We start from the raw sequence: 14,498 nt of genomic DNA, 5'->3' as shown, positions 1-14,498 counted from the left end.
CTCATAATATTTTTAAATGTGACCTCTCTTACCGCGTCTTCTTTCCTATGTTTTTTCATGCTTCCCTTAAAAAAAAAAGTTGCTACACATTCGAGTATTTTTGGCAATCAAGTCTAACTAAGTTGGTTTAAACCCAACAAAAACTATTTTCATTATACGTAGTATGTATACATCTTGCTTCACTAACGCAAACGAAATTCTACTTCACTTTGCGTTTATTTTTCGTGCATCTCTTCCTCTTTCTTCTATTGGTGATGTTGCTGCGTTTTATTTTTGTTTCTTTTTCTTCTCTTCTTTTTCATGTTATTGCAGTAATTTATTCTTTTTTTTAAATATATTCTCTTTTCTTTTTTTTTTTTTTGATTTTATTTCTCTCAAGAGAGTAAATCAAGAAGAATTTTGAGAAAATAAAATAAGGATAAGATGGAGATAAAAAAATGAAAAAGAAGATGATGAAGCGGAAGATGAGGAGGAGGAGGAAGAAAGGTTTTGAATTATGCAGGACAACGAGACCAAGCATCGAAATTACATAGTGATTGCGACACAATTAACTCAGAAATGCACGGAAATTATAGGAATTTCTGAGTTTATAGAAGACTCAATTTTCGGTTCATTTGTTATTACACAATAGTGTTGTTATAATAATATTTCGGTTCATTTGCAGTCTAGTGGTCTTGTCGATGAACAATTTATTCCAAAGGTTGGGATGACTTTCAAGACAAATTGAATGGAATGAAATGGAATCTCATGCAATTGAATAAAGTGATAATGAATAATTTTATTCTTCTTTGCTAAAAAATTTGGTCAATACTTATCAACAGCATTAAAAGAACCTCAATTAACACACAAAAAAAATCGAAATTAGTTCAGATTTGAACAAACAGTCAAAAAGACTCAATCATTAACAAACACCCATCGAATTCATTTCTGAATCCAAATGAACCACAATTAAACAAAGAAATAAATCGAAATCACTTAAGGAGTAAAAAATTTGGTCGATACTTACCAACAGCATCAAGTGAACCTCAATTAATTCATAAATGAATCAAAATTAGTTCAAATTTAAACAAGCCGTCTAAAAGACTCAATCATCAACAAAAATACATTGAATTTATTTCTGAATCCAAATGAATCTCAAATAAACTAAGAAATGAATCGAAATTATTTAATAATGGCATTAAAAAAAAAAAGCAAACCAATAAAGATGTTAGAAAAATGTTAGTGTTATTGGTGATGACGATAACCAAAGAGAAAGATAAAGAAGAAAAAGCAACGATAGTGAAACGTGCGGGCTTGAATTTAAAATATTTTGTTGGACTTAGTTAGAAGTATGACTTGGATATAGAATTTTATTTTAAAAGAATATATAATTAGATATTACACTTGATAATACTAGTTAAAAAAAATGGAGAAATAGCCTGGTATTACTGTACTAGTACTAGAAATAGAAATGGGCTTATCCAGCCGAAGCAATAACATGGAATAAGTATAAACCTTGCAAAGTTGCAGATATCTTTATCGATCTCACATTCTCAGTTGGATTTGAAAGCTGAAAACCTTACCCTAATTTTATTTCGGCTTGCGTCAAAACCTGGTATCATGCCCCTTCCCGCCTCATAACCCAACTTCATTGGGCTTAGAATCATTCTTTTCTTGGCAAAAAGGGAATCATTTTTTTCCCTTAACAAAAAACAAAAACTCATCCACGTCCAAAAAATATTAAAAAAAGAGATCATTATTTTCCAAATTAAAAATGACGAAAACGAATTTTTTTTTTATCTCAATTAATCGTATACTACACAAATATTATTCACTTATTTTTTTAGTTCCACTTAAGCATTATATAGTATAAGATCACACTTTATAAGATTAACCAAATGAAAAACAAAGAAAATCTATTTTTAAAAAGAGTAAACTATCATTTCTATTTATAAAAGTTGAACACGCTGATATATCTATCTATAGAAGACGAAAATTATCATTTGTACCCATGAAAAATAGTTTTTTCAAGTCAAATTATCAAAACTTTAAAAAATTAAATAAAATTTTTAAACTACTCTCTCTCTCTCTTTCTCTCTCTCTCTCTCTCTCTCTCTCTCTCTCTCTCTCTCTCAAGCTCAGCGAGCAGCGTGAGCGTTCTGTTGGGATGGATAAACCGTCACTACCCTTAACTTCATCATCCTCGTCATCTTCCATCATCGTCAAACTTAACTGTTTGGCCTCGGAATTCAACACCCTAACAGAATCCATGAAGCACGTGAAAAGACTTCTGCATTACACATCTTTGCTTTTACCATTCAACGATTCGGATCGGGTTCTAGAGAACCAGATTGGGTTTTCTCTGCACACACATTCAAAGGCTGTGACTTTTTCAATGGTTGATCGAAAAATGGTGTCTAAAAATGATCCAATTGAGTCCTTCTTCAATTTCATTCATGTTGTGAAGGAATCGCTGTCCTATCTGAAAGTGGGTATTCGAAAAGCTGCAAAGGATCTTGAGCACTGCTTCCTGTCAGGGCACAAGAATAAGGACACAGAAGGTGTTTATTTGATTGCCCAGGTGAAGTAAGGTGGTAAATTTTAGATCTGCGATATGAAGAAGAGGAAAGGGTTGTCAATGAAATTTTCTTGAAGGCTTTCTTGAGTATTTTCTCACAGAACTCAGTGAGTGATAATGGGAATGTGAATGCGAATGGTGATGAGGTGGATAAGAAGGATGATGGGTCTTCTTTCACCAATTGCTTGAAGTTTGCAGTGACTTAGTCTTTATTGGTTAATGGTTTCCTTCAAACTCTCCCAACTCCTTTCAAAGCTGGTAAGGGAGGAGACGAGGTTGGAGTTTTGGAAGAGGTGGAAGGTGAGGGGGAAGCGGAGCCTGCGATTGAGATCAGAGTCGAAGAGGTGGAGGGAGGAGGAAGGGTGGTGATGGCGGTGGTGGTGATGGTAATGGCAGCAGTGATGGTGGTAGTTGGAGAGGAAAGTGGTGGTAGAGTTTGGGATTCAAGTAGTTGAGAACATTGAGAGAGCAAGAGAGAGGGGAGAGACGATGGTAGTAGTTGTGGAGAGAATGGTAGTTTGAAAATTTTATTTAATTTTTTAGGGTTTGGATAATTTTTCTTACAAAAGCCATTTTTTATAAGTACAAATGATAATTTTCGGATATGTCTAAAATGAGCACAACAATTATGTGCTTATTGGATATGCCGCACTTATATAGACTATTAGATTTTATTAGATGAAAATCAAAGGCTAATATGAAAGAAGAGCATTGATGGATTCTAATAAATAAAGAATATCCTAATACGTAAATAAATGCTTTAAATGACAATACTTTAATACACAATACTTTAAATGACAACAAAATCTATTATTCTTAAATAATTAAATAAAAAATACATAAATACAAAAATATGAGTATTCTTTATTTAATAAGATTATTTATTATGCAAAAAAAATTTTATAATAGTAAAAAATTATATTAAAATAAAATGTTAAACTGTAACATAAAAATATAAAATAATTAAAATTTTATTTTATATTAATTAACAAATAATTANNNTTTAACAGAAATAGTTAATTAAAAAATTTTGAAGATAATAATCTAATTATTTGTCAAGTAATATAAAATAAAATTTAATTATTTTATATTTTTATATTATAGTTTAAAATATCATTTTAATATAATTCTTTAATATTATAAAATTTTTTTGCATAATAATTAATCTTAATGAATAAAAAATACTCATATATTTTGTATTTATATATTTTATATTTAATTATTTAAGAATAAAAGATTCTGTTGCCATTTAAAGTATTGTGTATTAAAGTATGGTCATTTAAAGCATTTATTTATGTACTAGGATATTCTATATTTATTAGAGTCCATCAATACTCTTCTTTCATATTAGTCTTTGATTTTCATCTAATAAAATCTAATAGTCTATATAAATGTGGCTCATTCAATAAGCACATAATTGTTGAGCTCATTTTAGACATACCCGTAATTTTCGTCTTCTATAAATAAATATGTCAGCATTTTCAACTTTTACAAATAAAAATGGTAGTTTACTCAAAATTTTTACTCCTCCATGTTTTTTACACCAAAATTTTAAAATCTCGTTTTACCAAGATGGCAAGATGACACATGAGAAGTTCACAACACAGGCACAAAGATGCTGATCATGTCAACTCACCTAATGGATAACAATGATAATGCGAAGGCCGAGTGCTCCACAAAATATCGCTTGCATTTCAAGTTTGTATCTGATATTATTAGATTGAGAATCCACAAAAGAAGATATCAATAATGACTACTCTCATCAGGTGTTTTCATTTTTTATCATAACAAGTGTTGTCAATTTTGCTGGCTTGAAACGAAATGTGCGTATAATATCTTTGATCATTGAACTATTATCATCAAGGGTTATATAGTAATGTTGATGTCCCGAAATTTGTGCTCTAACAAAATTCACATCAATAACATAAAAAGAGTCCATGACCTATATATGTTATCCCCACCAAGGACTAGCACTAGGAGGTAGGAGCCACTTCCATTCAAACAGCATATGTTGATGTTTCATACCCTTTACTTTTTTTTGTTTTTCAACATTATGACCAATTCTTGGTCCCCATTTACCCATAGCACCTACTTAGGCATCATGCACATACCCCTTTTCAGTCATTTACCCATATACCCTACCCTTTTCCCCCCTCACGCTTTGTGTACATACTCTCCCACATTTAGATCATTCTTCAATTTCTTCTAGTTGTTTTCTAGTTCAAAGTCATGCACGTTTTGGTGCCCCCATCATGTGACCTTTTTCTTTTCTAACTTGCAACATTATTGTTTGTCCCCTACATGCCCCTTCATAAGCACCTGCAACCCATTGGGGCTAGGACCATATATAAGCCTTTTGAGTTGCCATGAGGGGTATCGTATACCTTGATGAATATCTGATTGTGATGTTTCTGAAATAGTCAACAAGCTAAAGTGCTAGAGTCCCAAGTGTTGTATTTACAGCCACCGTTACCTATTAATGTACCATTAGTGTTGGAAAGTGATAGAAACTTCAATATAGAACCATTTTTTCACTTTGTTAACTGCACTTCATATTCTGATAAACATAGTTCATACTAATACACCTAACTATATATTACAAATAAGACCCTCTTTATATTTTGCATCATGTCAATAAATACACTATTATTTTGAAGTAGTTCAACGTGGATGATGACTATAAGCACATTGTTGGAAAGTAGGAAGAAGCAAAGATGGCTACCGTGAATTCAACCATTTGAATCGTAATCCGTCTTTGTCATTTCCGTAGTGAGATTCAGAAAGACAAGAAGATACATTGGTGGATACACAAAACTACACTAAGGTCAAAACAAAAATGGAAGTAATTATAATGTGGTTTATGATGACATTACTCTCTTTGTAGCCGTTAATGTCTAACCTTGTCTTTCGACATCTTTTGGCCTCGTTGAAGAAGTTGAACCGGACGCCATCTCAATGACTTGGGTATGTGTGAATCTTTGTAATTGAATCATGCGCGCATAAACCCCATCAGGATGATTCTTCAACAAGTGCGAATGCGAGCCTTGTTCAGCTACTTTGCCATCATCAATCACAGCAATCAGGTTGGCATTTCTGATGGTTGATAGCCTGTGTGCAACAACGATGGTTGTTTTCCCCGAGCAGGCACGGTCTAGAGCCTCCTGAACCGACCTCTCGGATTCAGCGTCGAGCGCACTAGTTGCTTCGTCAAGAAGCATAAGCTCAGCCTTCCTCACAAAAGCCCGAGCAACTGCTATTCTTTGCTTTTGTCCCCCAGAAAGTTGAACTCCTCTCTCCCCAACAAATGTTTTGTATCCATCTGGAAGAGAAGATATGAACTTGTGAGCATTGGCAAGAGTCGCAGCCTCCACTATCTCGGCTTCAGAGGCCGCGTCATGTCCATAGGCAATGTTTTCATAAATACTTGTCGCAAACAAGCATGGCTCCTGAGGTACCACAGCAATGTGTCTTCTTAGAGACTTGAGATTGTATCTCCTTATGTCCTTTCCATCAATCATGACTCTACCAGAACATGGATCATAGAATCTCTGTATAAGTGCAAGGACTGAGCTCTTGCCGCAGCCACTAGGTCCCACAAGGGCCAGAGTTTTACCCGCCCTGGCACGAAGGCTGAGGTCGCGAAAAACAGCCATATCGGGCCGCGTTGGGTAAGAGAAGTCCACATGCTTAAGTTCAACTTCGCCTCGAAGACGATCAGGAACAGGGGTGGCATCTGGATCATCCGGCTCAATTTCGGTTCTCCGGTCAAGGAGATCAAAGACTGACCTCATAGCTCGGCCTCCCTTGATGAAATCAGGAGCCAATGTCAAAGTTTCGGCAGCTCCATTAGCAGAGACCATGAGGACCATGAACACTCGGATGGTTTTGGAGAAATCAGAGATTCCGTGCTTCACAAGCCAAGAAGCATACCAGAGACCAAGTGCATAGGAAGCATAAAGAGCAAACTGTGCTATCCCATATCCGCTTCCAGAAATTTGTCCTTTCCAAAAGCACCGTTGTAGTGGAATTTCGAGGTTCGAAGCGAAAAGCCCAACAATTTTGGTTTCTGAATTGAAGGCTGCAACAGTTCTTACATTGGCTATAGCTTCTCCAGCTAACTGTGTGGCCTTGCCATGAGAAGCTTCCAGATCACCAGAGAAACCAGTCATGAACATTTTCTGTACAAAACTCAAAGATAAATATGATTAATACAAACGAAAACTTAAAATTGATGAAGTCTTAGGAGCCAACAAGAACATCCAAACCTCAATTACAAGAAACATTTGAAATCTAAACTCAACAAAAGCTCATCTTTAGTGGGCTGAAATTAGCTGCTATGGAAACATACAGTAAAGGAACGAAAGAAGATCGAACCTGCAACACAGTGGCCGCAACAACAAGAGGAAAGACGGCGATGAGGACAAGGGCAAGACGCCACTGCAGGACGAACCCTGCAGTACACGCAACTAGCATGAGCGCAGTGTTCTGAACTATCACCGAAATTCGATCTCCAATGGCTGATCTAACATTGTTGGCATCAAGAGCAAGCCTAGCAGCGATCCGTGCACTCTCGTTTTCCTCCTGATCAAACCAAGCCATCTCATTTTTTAGCACTGCCGTCAGCATTTTCTCCCTCACTCGTTTTGTTAGATTTTCACCAACAATATCCCAGAAGGAATGTTGCAATGTGTTGAAGATAAGTGCAGCTGATGAAAGGCCAATCAACAAGTAGCAGTACTTATCAATTTGTGTGATCATGTGCTTGTGATTCGGATGGTAATACACACTGAGGACAGCACTGAGAACATATGCGAAAAAAGCACTAAGTGATCCACAAACAATGGAGCCTATAGAGCCAATCAAAGCGTATAGCCACTCAGGAGAGTTCATCTTCGCTAGTCGCCAGAAGGAACTTGCTTGCTCTTTGAAGGCAAGCTTTTCGAGCCTGTAATTCGGATGTGATGCATCCAGCGACAGACTAAAATCTGATGTGGAGAAATCAGACAGCCTTCGAGAGTATGGTGAGCGGCCGTAAGAAGAATTCCGAGCAATTATGGGTGAGCTTACCGAGTTTCTTGCACTTGAAGGCCTGCAAATGAAAACTCATCATCACATGATATATCTTTAGGGTATCTAATAGTTTTTTTTAGGAACAATGAGGTTACCGTGCACTACTCTTTCTGGCATTGTTCATGGCAGTTTCATGAGCCATTTCTTGCATCTTTATGAGCTTTGCATAGACTCCATTTTCTCCTTTGGAAAAGAGCTCATCATGAGTTCCAATTTCAGACACATTTCCTTGCTGAAGTACAGCTACAAGGTCGGCTTTGCGTATAGTCGAGAGGCGATGCGCAATTACAAGAGTTGTTCTACCAATCATGAACCGGTCCAGGGCTTCTTGCACCAGTTTCTCTGATTCAGAATCCAATGCACTTGTTGCCTCATCAAGGAGGAGAATTGCTGGGTTTTTAAGCATAGCCCTTGCAATTGCTATTCTCTGTTTTTGTCCTCCTGAGAGTTGCATCCCTCTCTCTCCAACCTGCCATTACAAAAGAATTTTTTACTTTATTGAATAATGCTTAAGAAATTATAATTTTCTAAGAGTCTTGCAAAGATATTCCCAATTACCTGGGTTTCGTAACCTTCAGAAAGTTTGATGATGAAGGAATGAGCATTAGCTACCCTGGCCGCTTCTTCGATCTCACCCTGGTCAGCATCAGGCCTTCCCAATAGTATATTTTCTCTAATCGTGGTTGCGAACAACGCAGGCTCTTGGCTCACTAGCCCTATCTGCTGCCTCAACCATCTAAGCTTCAATGTTTTAATGTCATGGCCATCCAGAAAAACTTGTCCTGCACATAGTTGATGAACAATATAACCAACAAGTTCAACTTTCAAACTTACAAGGCAACAAAGTTTGATGCATACCTGAAGTTGGGTCATAAAATCTTTCAATGAGGGAAACCACAGTGCTCTTTCCAGAGCCACTGCTACCTACCAAGGCTATTGTCTTGCCAGCAGGCACACTCAACGAGAAGTCGTTGAGGATCGGAACATCTGGCCTTGACGGGTATGAAAAGTTCACATTCTTTAGCTCTAGAAGTCCAGTTACTGTCTCAAGCTCCAAACCAGATTCACTGTTCTTATCTATCCGTGGTTTGTGATCGATTATGCGAAAAATCTTTGCAGCAGCAACTCTGGCCTTTGTAAATGCAGCCATGCTCGGCGCAGACTGGCCTAGACCTCTGTATATGATCAAATTCAGAAGTGTTAAACAATTTGAGTTTTCTCCCTAAGCTTTGTTTTGAAAAAATAAAAAGAAGGATGAAAGAAATACTGACATTCCACCAATCATAACAGCAAACATGGTGGCAATGGCAAGCCCTCCATTGGTGGCGTGGTGGCGAACCAGATAGCCTCCATACCAAAGAAGAAGTGCATAACAACAGAAAACAACAAAGTAAGTGGCACCCAATCCCATTCCCTTTGCAAAACCAGTTTTGTAGCCAAGCTTCTGGGCAACCTTCAATGCCGAAGAGTATGCCTGCAATGCTCGAGACTCCCCCACGAAGGCCAGCACCACTCGAATTTGCACAACTGTCTGCAGGTTCAGCTCAACATGAGTACTACAAAAACTCCACACTTGAGAAAACTTGGTCAACAATTGCAAGGAGTGTTACCTGTTCCACAATGTTGCCAGCTTCAGAAAGAGCTTGCTGGGTTTTGCCAGAGAGCTTGGCCAATGTGGTGGTGTGAATGGCGCCAATGACTGCGATCATAGGGACCACGGCAAGGGTCACAAGTGCCAATTGCCAGACTGCAGTGAAACCAACAACAAAACCAGACACAAATGTGGCCATGTAGTGAATGAAGTTTCCCAACTGCACAAGAAAAAAAAAACAGAATTAGACACTAAACTAATCCAATCAAAGAGAGAAATTGAATGGACCTTCTCGCTGATGGCATCTTGGACCATGACGGCATCAGTGTTGATGGCAATTACAACATCGGAGGTTCGAACATCCGTGTCGAAAAACTGAATGTCTTGGCTGAGAGCAGCTTCAAGGTACTTGATCCTCATCCTTGTTGATTGCCTCTCCCCACTCCACATCCAACAAGATATCTCTGCAGCACAAAAGGAATCAAAACTCCGAAATGGCATAGAAAGGAAGAAACAAGAAACTCACCTGCCCATGAAGATGCCCATATAGCAGCACCAACTACCAGAAAGTAAAATGCATACTGCAAAAAACACACACACATTGAGACGAAAGAATTGAAGTTTGAAAGCAAGTCAAGTCCTTTGTTGGTACCTTGACGACTTCCTGAGTCATCTTGTCCAAGTTGTTGGCATTGGAACCAAAAGAGTTGACAAGATCAGCGAAGAAGCGAAGGAAGAGTGGCAAGGAACAACCGTGCACGATTGCTCCAACGCTTCCAATGGACATTAGAACATAATCCAACCCATCAGCAAATCTGAAAAGCTCACTGAACCCAACAGAGGGAACACTCTCATTCTTCTTGTTGTTCTTGTTGCTGTCACTACTACCATTACCAGAAGAAGTAGCAGAGGAAGGAGCATCATCATCTTTGTTTGGTTCAGTAGTAGTAGTAGTAGTAGTTTCCATTTGGTGTGTGAGGAGTTTTGTGTTGTTGGGTTTATTATTATAATGGTGGGAAATGGTAGCATCAGGAAGAAGCTCAAGGCCTTGCATTTCGGTCCATTTCCACTGCTCGAGTGTTGTATTTGCTGCCTCCAAACAAGAATCTTGTGACATTTCTTTAATTATTAAAATTCTCACACTCCTTTCTCTTTCTTTTATGCACGAATTCCCATCACAGTTCCTTTTATGTATGCCTCTCTCGGACTCTCTCCATTGCCATTTACTTAGTGGCTTGAGAATGAAAGAAGGTGAGAGTGAAAAGTGGCAAGTGGGTTTGCTTATTCTGTAAAATAAAACAGCGAAAGTGACACATCCGTGGTCCTCACTCAACTCAACATAGACACTTACAATGGCAAAGGTTCAAACTTGAAAGCATGGAGAGAGAGAGAGAGAGAGAAAGAGAGTGTGTGTGTGTAACTGTGTGTGTTTGGATTTTCAACCTGACAGAAAAGAAAACCACTGTGTGAAAAGTGAAACTTGAAGATCAAGAGTCATAATACAAACAAACAGAAACCCCACCTTCATTAATCATCATTATTGTTTTTATGGATAATTAATCATTAATACTTAAAAGTTAAAAGTATAAACTAATTTAATATGTATAATTTTTTATATATTAGGGTTTGCTTCCAATCCACCAACCATCAGAGATCAGACCTGAGACCCCAAGTCCCCAAATCCCTAGCTCTTTGCTCTTCAGCTCAGCCTCTCATCTCCTCTCCGCCATTGCGCCGTCGCTTTGCAGCTCCTTGCCGTCGTCGCAATTCCTTGGCGTCACCACTTAGTCCCACTGCTTTTTGCTGTCGCTGCTCACCTCCCGCCTGCCGTCGGCCCGTCGCTGCTCAACCGCACAACTTCTCGCCCTCACTGCTCAGTTGCGCAACTCCTCGCCCTCGCTGCTCAGCTCGCACAGCTCCGTAAGTTCCTCTCTCTCTCTCTCTCTCTCTCTCTCTCTCTCGTGCTCTCTGTCTCTCCATCGTTGTGAGATCTAAGTTCTTCTCTTGTTCTTCCACAGATTCATCGCTTAGTCGCCGTCGCTGTGAGCTTGTCCGTCGCTGTTGCATGTGAGCCTGTCACCGAAGCCCTTTTTCTCTGTCTCTAACCACCGGTAAGTCTTTGAGCCCCTCTGTCTTTGCAGATTTGCCATCCCACAGGCATGCTCTACTAGATTTGAAAAATTAAAGTTGTTTTGATTGATGAGAAGTGCATATTTAGTTTTGATAACAATATTTTTGACTAATAAGAAGTGCATGTTTAGTTTTGATTTATCATTTTTATGCATTTTGAATTTTGATTTTAATCTGATTTTGTAATTGTCATTGAGTACTGAATGGACCCTTCAAGATTAGAGTGATTTGGTTTATGAAAGGGAATATGCCCAAGGTGTTCTAATTATGGAGAGAATTGGACATTTGAAATTAGCAGAATTAGTAATGTGCGGAAGTGTTCTGAATTTTTTTTATTATTACAAAAATTAGTAATGCCAATTTGTTGATTAGGTATTTCTAATAAACAAGTAGGTAGACATAGGGTAATTAATAGATTCCAAGTTGTGAAACTCTATGATCTGAGTGTTGAGTGGGAAATTGAGTCTCTAATTTGTATTGTAGGCTTCACCAAGGGCTCTACTGCTCAGTGGCTTTTCTCAAGCAAAGTCTCTGCTGTTCCACACTTGATGTCTTTTAAGGTTTCTCAAGATGAGAAGCCTTTTGACTCCACTCTAAAGTTCCCTGCTCCTGAACAGGCTTCACACTACCTACCATCTCTCTCACTTTCTCTAAATTTCTCCGAAATTGACAAGTTAGTTCAATATTTAATCTTCTAGAGTTTTAGTTCTATTTTAAAGTCAACTTTGTATTTGAAGAGGACAAATATTTTCATTCTGCTTATTTACTATATCTGGTATATGAAATGAACTTCACTTCACTTCAGATCTGAACTTAGCTTGATGTTTTTTCGCCCCCAATGTCTTGTGTTTTCAGTTTCCAATCAAGCAATTTTAGTTTCTGTGGGGAATCCATAATGTGCAGCAGTGTTCTGAATTATGATGAAATCAAGAAACAGGGAATAAGATATAGACATATACAAATAGAAAAAGTTTGTTTGTGGTTATCTAATTTAATTCAATTGGCTTAGCATGTATTCTCATATTCTCATCTAAATATTTCATGTGTTACAATCCTATTATATATAGAACTACAAGGATGGGCCTAATATGTGAATGTATGGTTATTGATTTTCAAGTTTCATTCATTATTTCTTATTATTATTATTTTTTAAAAATGTTTTACATTTGGAGAAGCTATGATTAACTTAATCTCCAGATTTCCATAGTCTGCAATGCATTATACAAATTCATTTCGTCCCAAACATGATCATTATGATGATCACGTGAATTCAAGATCACATAGATGATTGAAAGATTGTGATTAACCTCATCAGTAGCCAACAGTTGATTTAATAGCATCCAATATCTGCATAAAATAAGTGGCAGAACTTGTTATGTATTCTGATTTTTCATTTATGCATTCTGATCTTTATGCATTTATGATATGATTTTAATTTGTTAATTGGGTCGGGTAGGGTAAAAACCCGCCCCTACCCGCCCCACTGCCACCCCTAGTGGCATCTGACGGTTAATTAGGCCTTATGAACAACGGAATTCTACCATATCTCGAGAGTTGGAGAAATTAGAGGACATTTCGCGTTGCTATCTGCTCTTGTGAAAATGTGGAGGTTGGAGACTCATTCTTTCGTATTATCAGCCGGTGAGGTTACAATGACACTTGAGGACATGTTACACATATTTAGCCTACAGATGATGGAGAGGTTGTGATCGGTTGGACCGATAACAGTCAAGACTTCTTAGTCAACCAGAGTCTAGCGATTTTTAGCAGCAAACCTATTGTGAGTAGTTCATCTAAAAGTTATATAGAGCTAGCCTGGGTTCGTCACGTCAGACATACACAACTTTTAGACACTTAGAAGTTTGTTCAACGATACGTTAGGTGTCACATCTTCTCTCTGTTGGATACCACCTTCTTTGCGAATAATTGCGAAGTATCTACCACTGCTCTAAAATTTTGAACAGATCGGCACTTACCGGCTGATATACCAATTGCACGCAGGTAACGGTACATAATTTATTAGAATTTGAATCGTATTTTATTTATGTTTAACTAGCAATACGTAAATTAAACTCTGTTATAATATTGTGTATTGCAGGTGGAGTCATCATCCACAAACCAGAGTGTGGATGTCGAGAAGCGCGGCGTCTATTAGGCACGACATAGACTACATGAATGAGGTCAGTCTGGGTATTAATTTATAAGAATAATTTATGGTATTAATAATCTAATGGCCCATGCAATATTTTACAATTTGTCTGGCGACCGTACATCGACATCATCATACTTGCCGAACTATATGCACACCTTGATGTGTGTGACACGGTAAGACCGTTGCTTTCATTCGAGTGTGTCGAATGGCATTCGGCGGACTGAGTGGTTCGCCAGTACAGGTATGCACAGTCTCCCCTCTACCTGTACAAGTCATCCCAATTGATCAGCATTGCTACATTCTTCAGGGAATATAATGCCATGACTAGAGTGGGATACATGACGAATGGATACAGCAATAGGGGAACCGCCGCAACAGTCAATTGTGAGATAGGCATCTGTAACCAATCGCCGACTTTAACCCATCTGCTGATTACCGGAGTTGGTACCTTGGTTTTATTCTAGATGTACCTGAGGTTGTCGGAATACATTCTTCAGCAACCACCCCATCAGCAACCCCAACAGTTACCCCAACAGCTAGCACAACTTTATGCAGTGTTTCAACCGTTTCTTTATCATCGCCTACAACTATCTCAGCCATCACACTACAGCCACCACAGCCAGCATCATCTCGCACGTTACGTGTTACAATGCTATCTAACCAACATTTGACACGTGTACAACACGCAGTGCGTATTGGTTAGATGGTCGCCACGTGGACAACACGCATGGTGCGTGTTATGCTTTTGATTAGAACACATGCCCACCACGTTGCATGCGTGCTGACACAGCACGTGACATACGTGTTGCACCTGCTATATTTACAACGTCTATCTACTTATATATATACTAAAAAGTTCTATTTTCAGCAAAAAAAAATACATGTTTTTTTCATGTTAAAATTTTTTAACCGTATTTTGATAATGTCATTTTATTTATAAGTTCATATAAATATATAATGTAAAAAAATATGTATAAATTGATATTATTAGAAATATT

The 14,498-nt window shown here is 37.9% G+C and overlaps 1 protein-coding gene across 1 annotated transcript; it reads right to left on the bottom strand.

Annotated features, from left to right (window-relative positions):
* Window positions 5,132-10,622, bottom strand: LOC107648473 (ABC transporter B family member 1). Its single transcript, XM_016352324.2, has 10 exons — window positions 9,871-10,622; window positions 9,745-9,799; window positions 9,507-9,682; window positions 9,238-9,438; window positions 8,899-9,158; window positions 8,486-8,802; window positions 8,186-8,409; window positions 7,723-8,096; window positions 6,932-7,646; window positions 5,132-6,735 (listed from the first exon to the last, which is right to left on the bottom strand). Exons 1-10 carry the CDS (start codon window positions 10,333-10,335, stop codon window positions 5,452-5,454), a joined length of 4,071 nt encoding a protein of 1,356 aa, XP_016207810.1. The 5' UTR covers window positions 10,336-10,622; the 3' UTR covers window positions 5,132-5,451.

The sequence above is a fragment of the Arachis ipaensis genome, chromosome B06 (assembly GCF_000816755.2).
Source record: "Arachis ipaensis cultivar K30076 chromosome B06, Araip1.1, whole genome shotgun sequence".
In the NCBI taxonomy this organism is placed as follows: domain Eukaryota; kingdom Viridiplantae; phylum Streptophyta; class Magnoliopsida; order Fabales; family Fabaceae; genus Arachis; species Arachis ipaensis.
Note: the sequence above shows the minus strand (reverse complement) of the source record. Positions and strands in the feature narration are given on the sequence as shown.

Coding starts and splice junctions, on each gene's coding strand:
- LOC107648473 (XM_016352324.2), bottom strand. CDS start 10,335: ATGTCACAAGATTCTTGTTTGGAGGCAGCAAATACAACACTCGAGCAG. Junction 8,410..8,485: donor ATTTTATGACCCAACTTCAG/GTATGCATCAAA, acceptor AACTATGTGCAG/GACAAGTTTTTCTGGATGGC. Junction 6,736..6,931: donor TTGCGGCCACTGTGTTGCAG/GTTCGATCTTCT, acceptor AGTTTTGTACAG/AAAATGTTCATGACTGGTTT.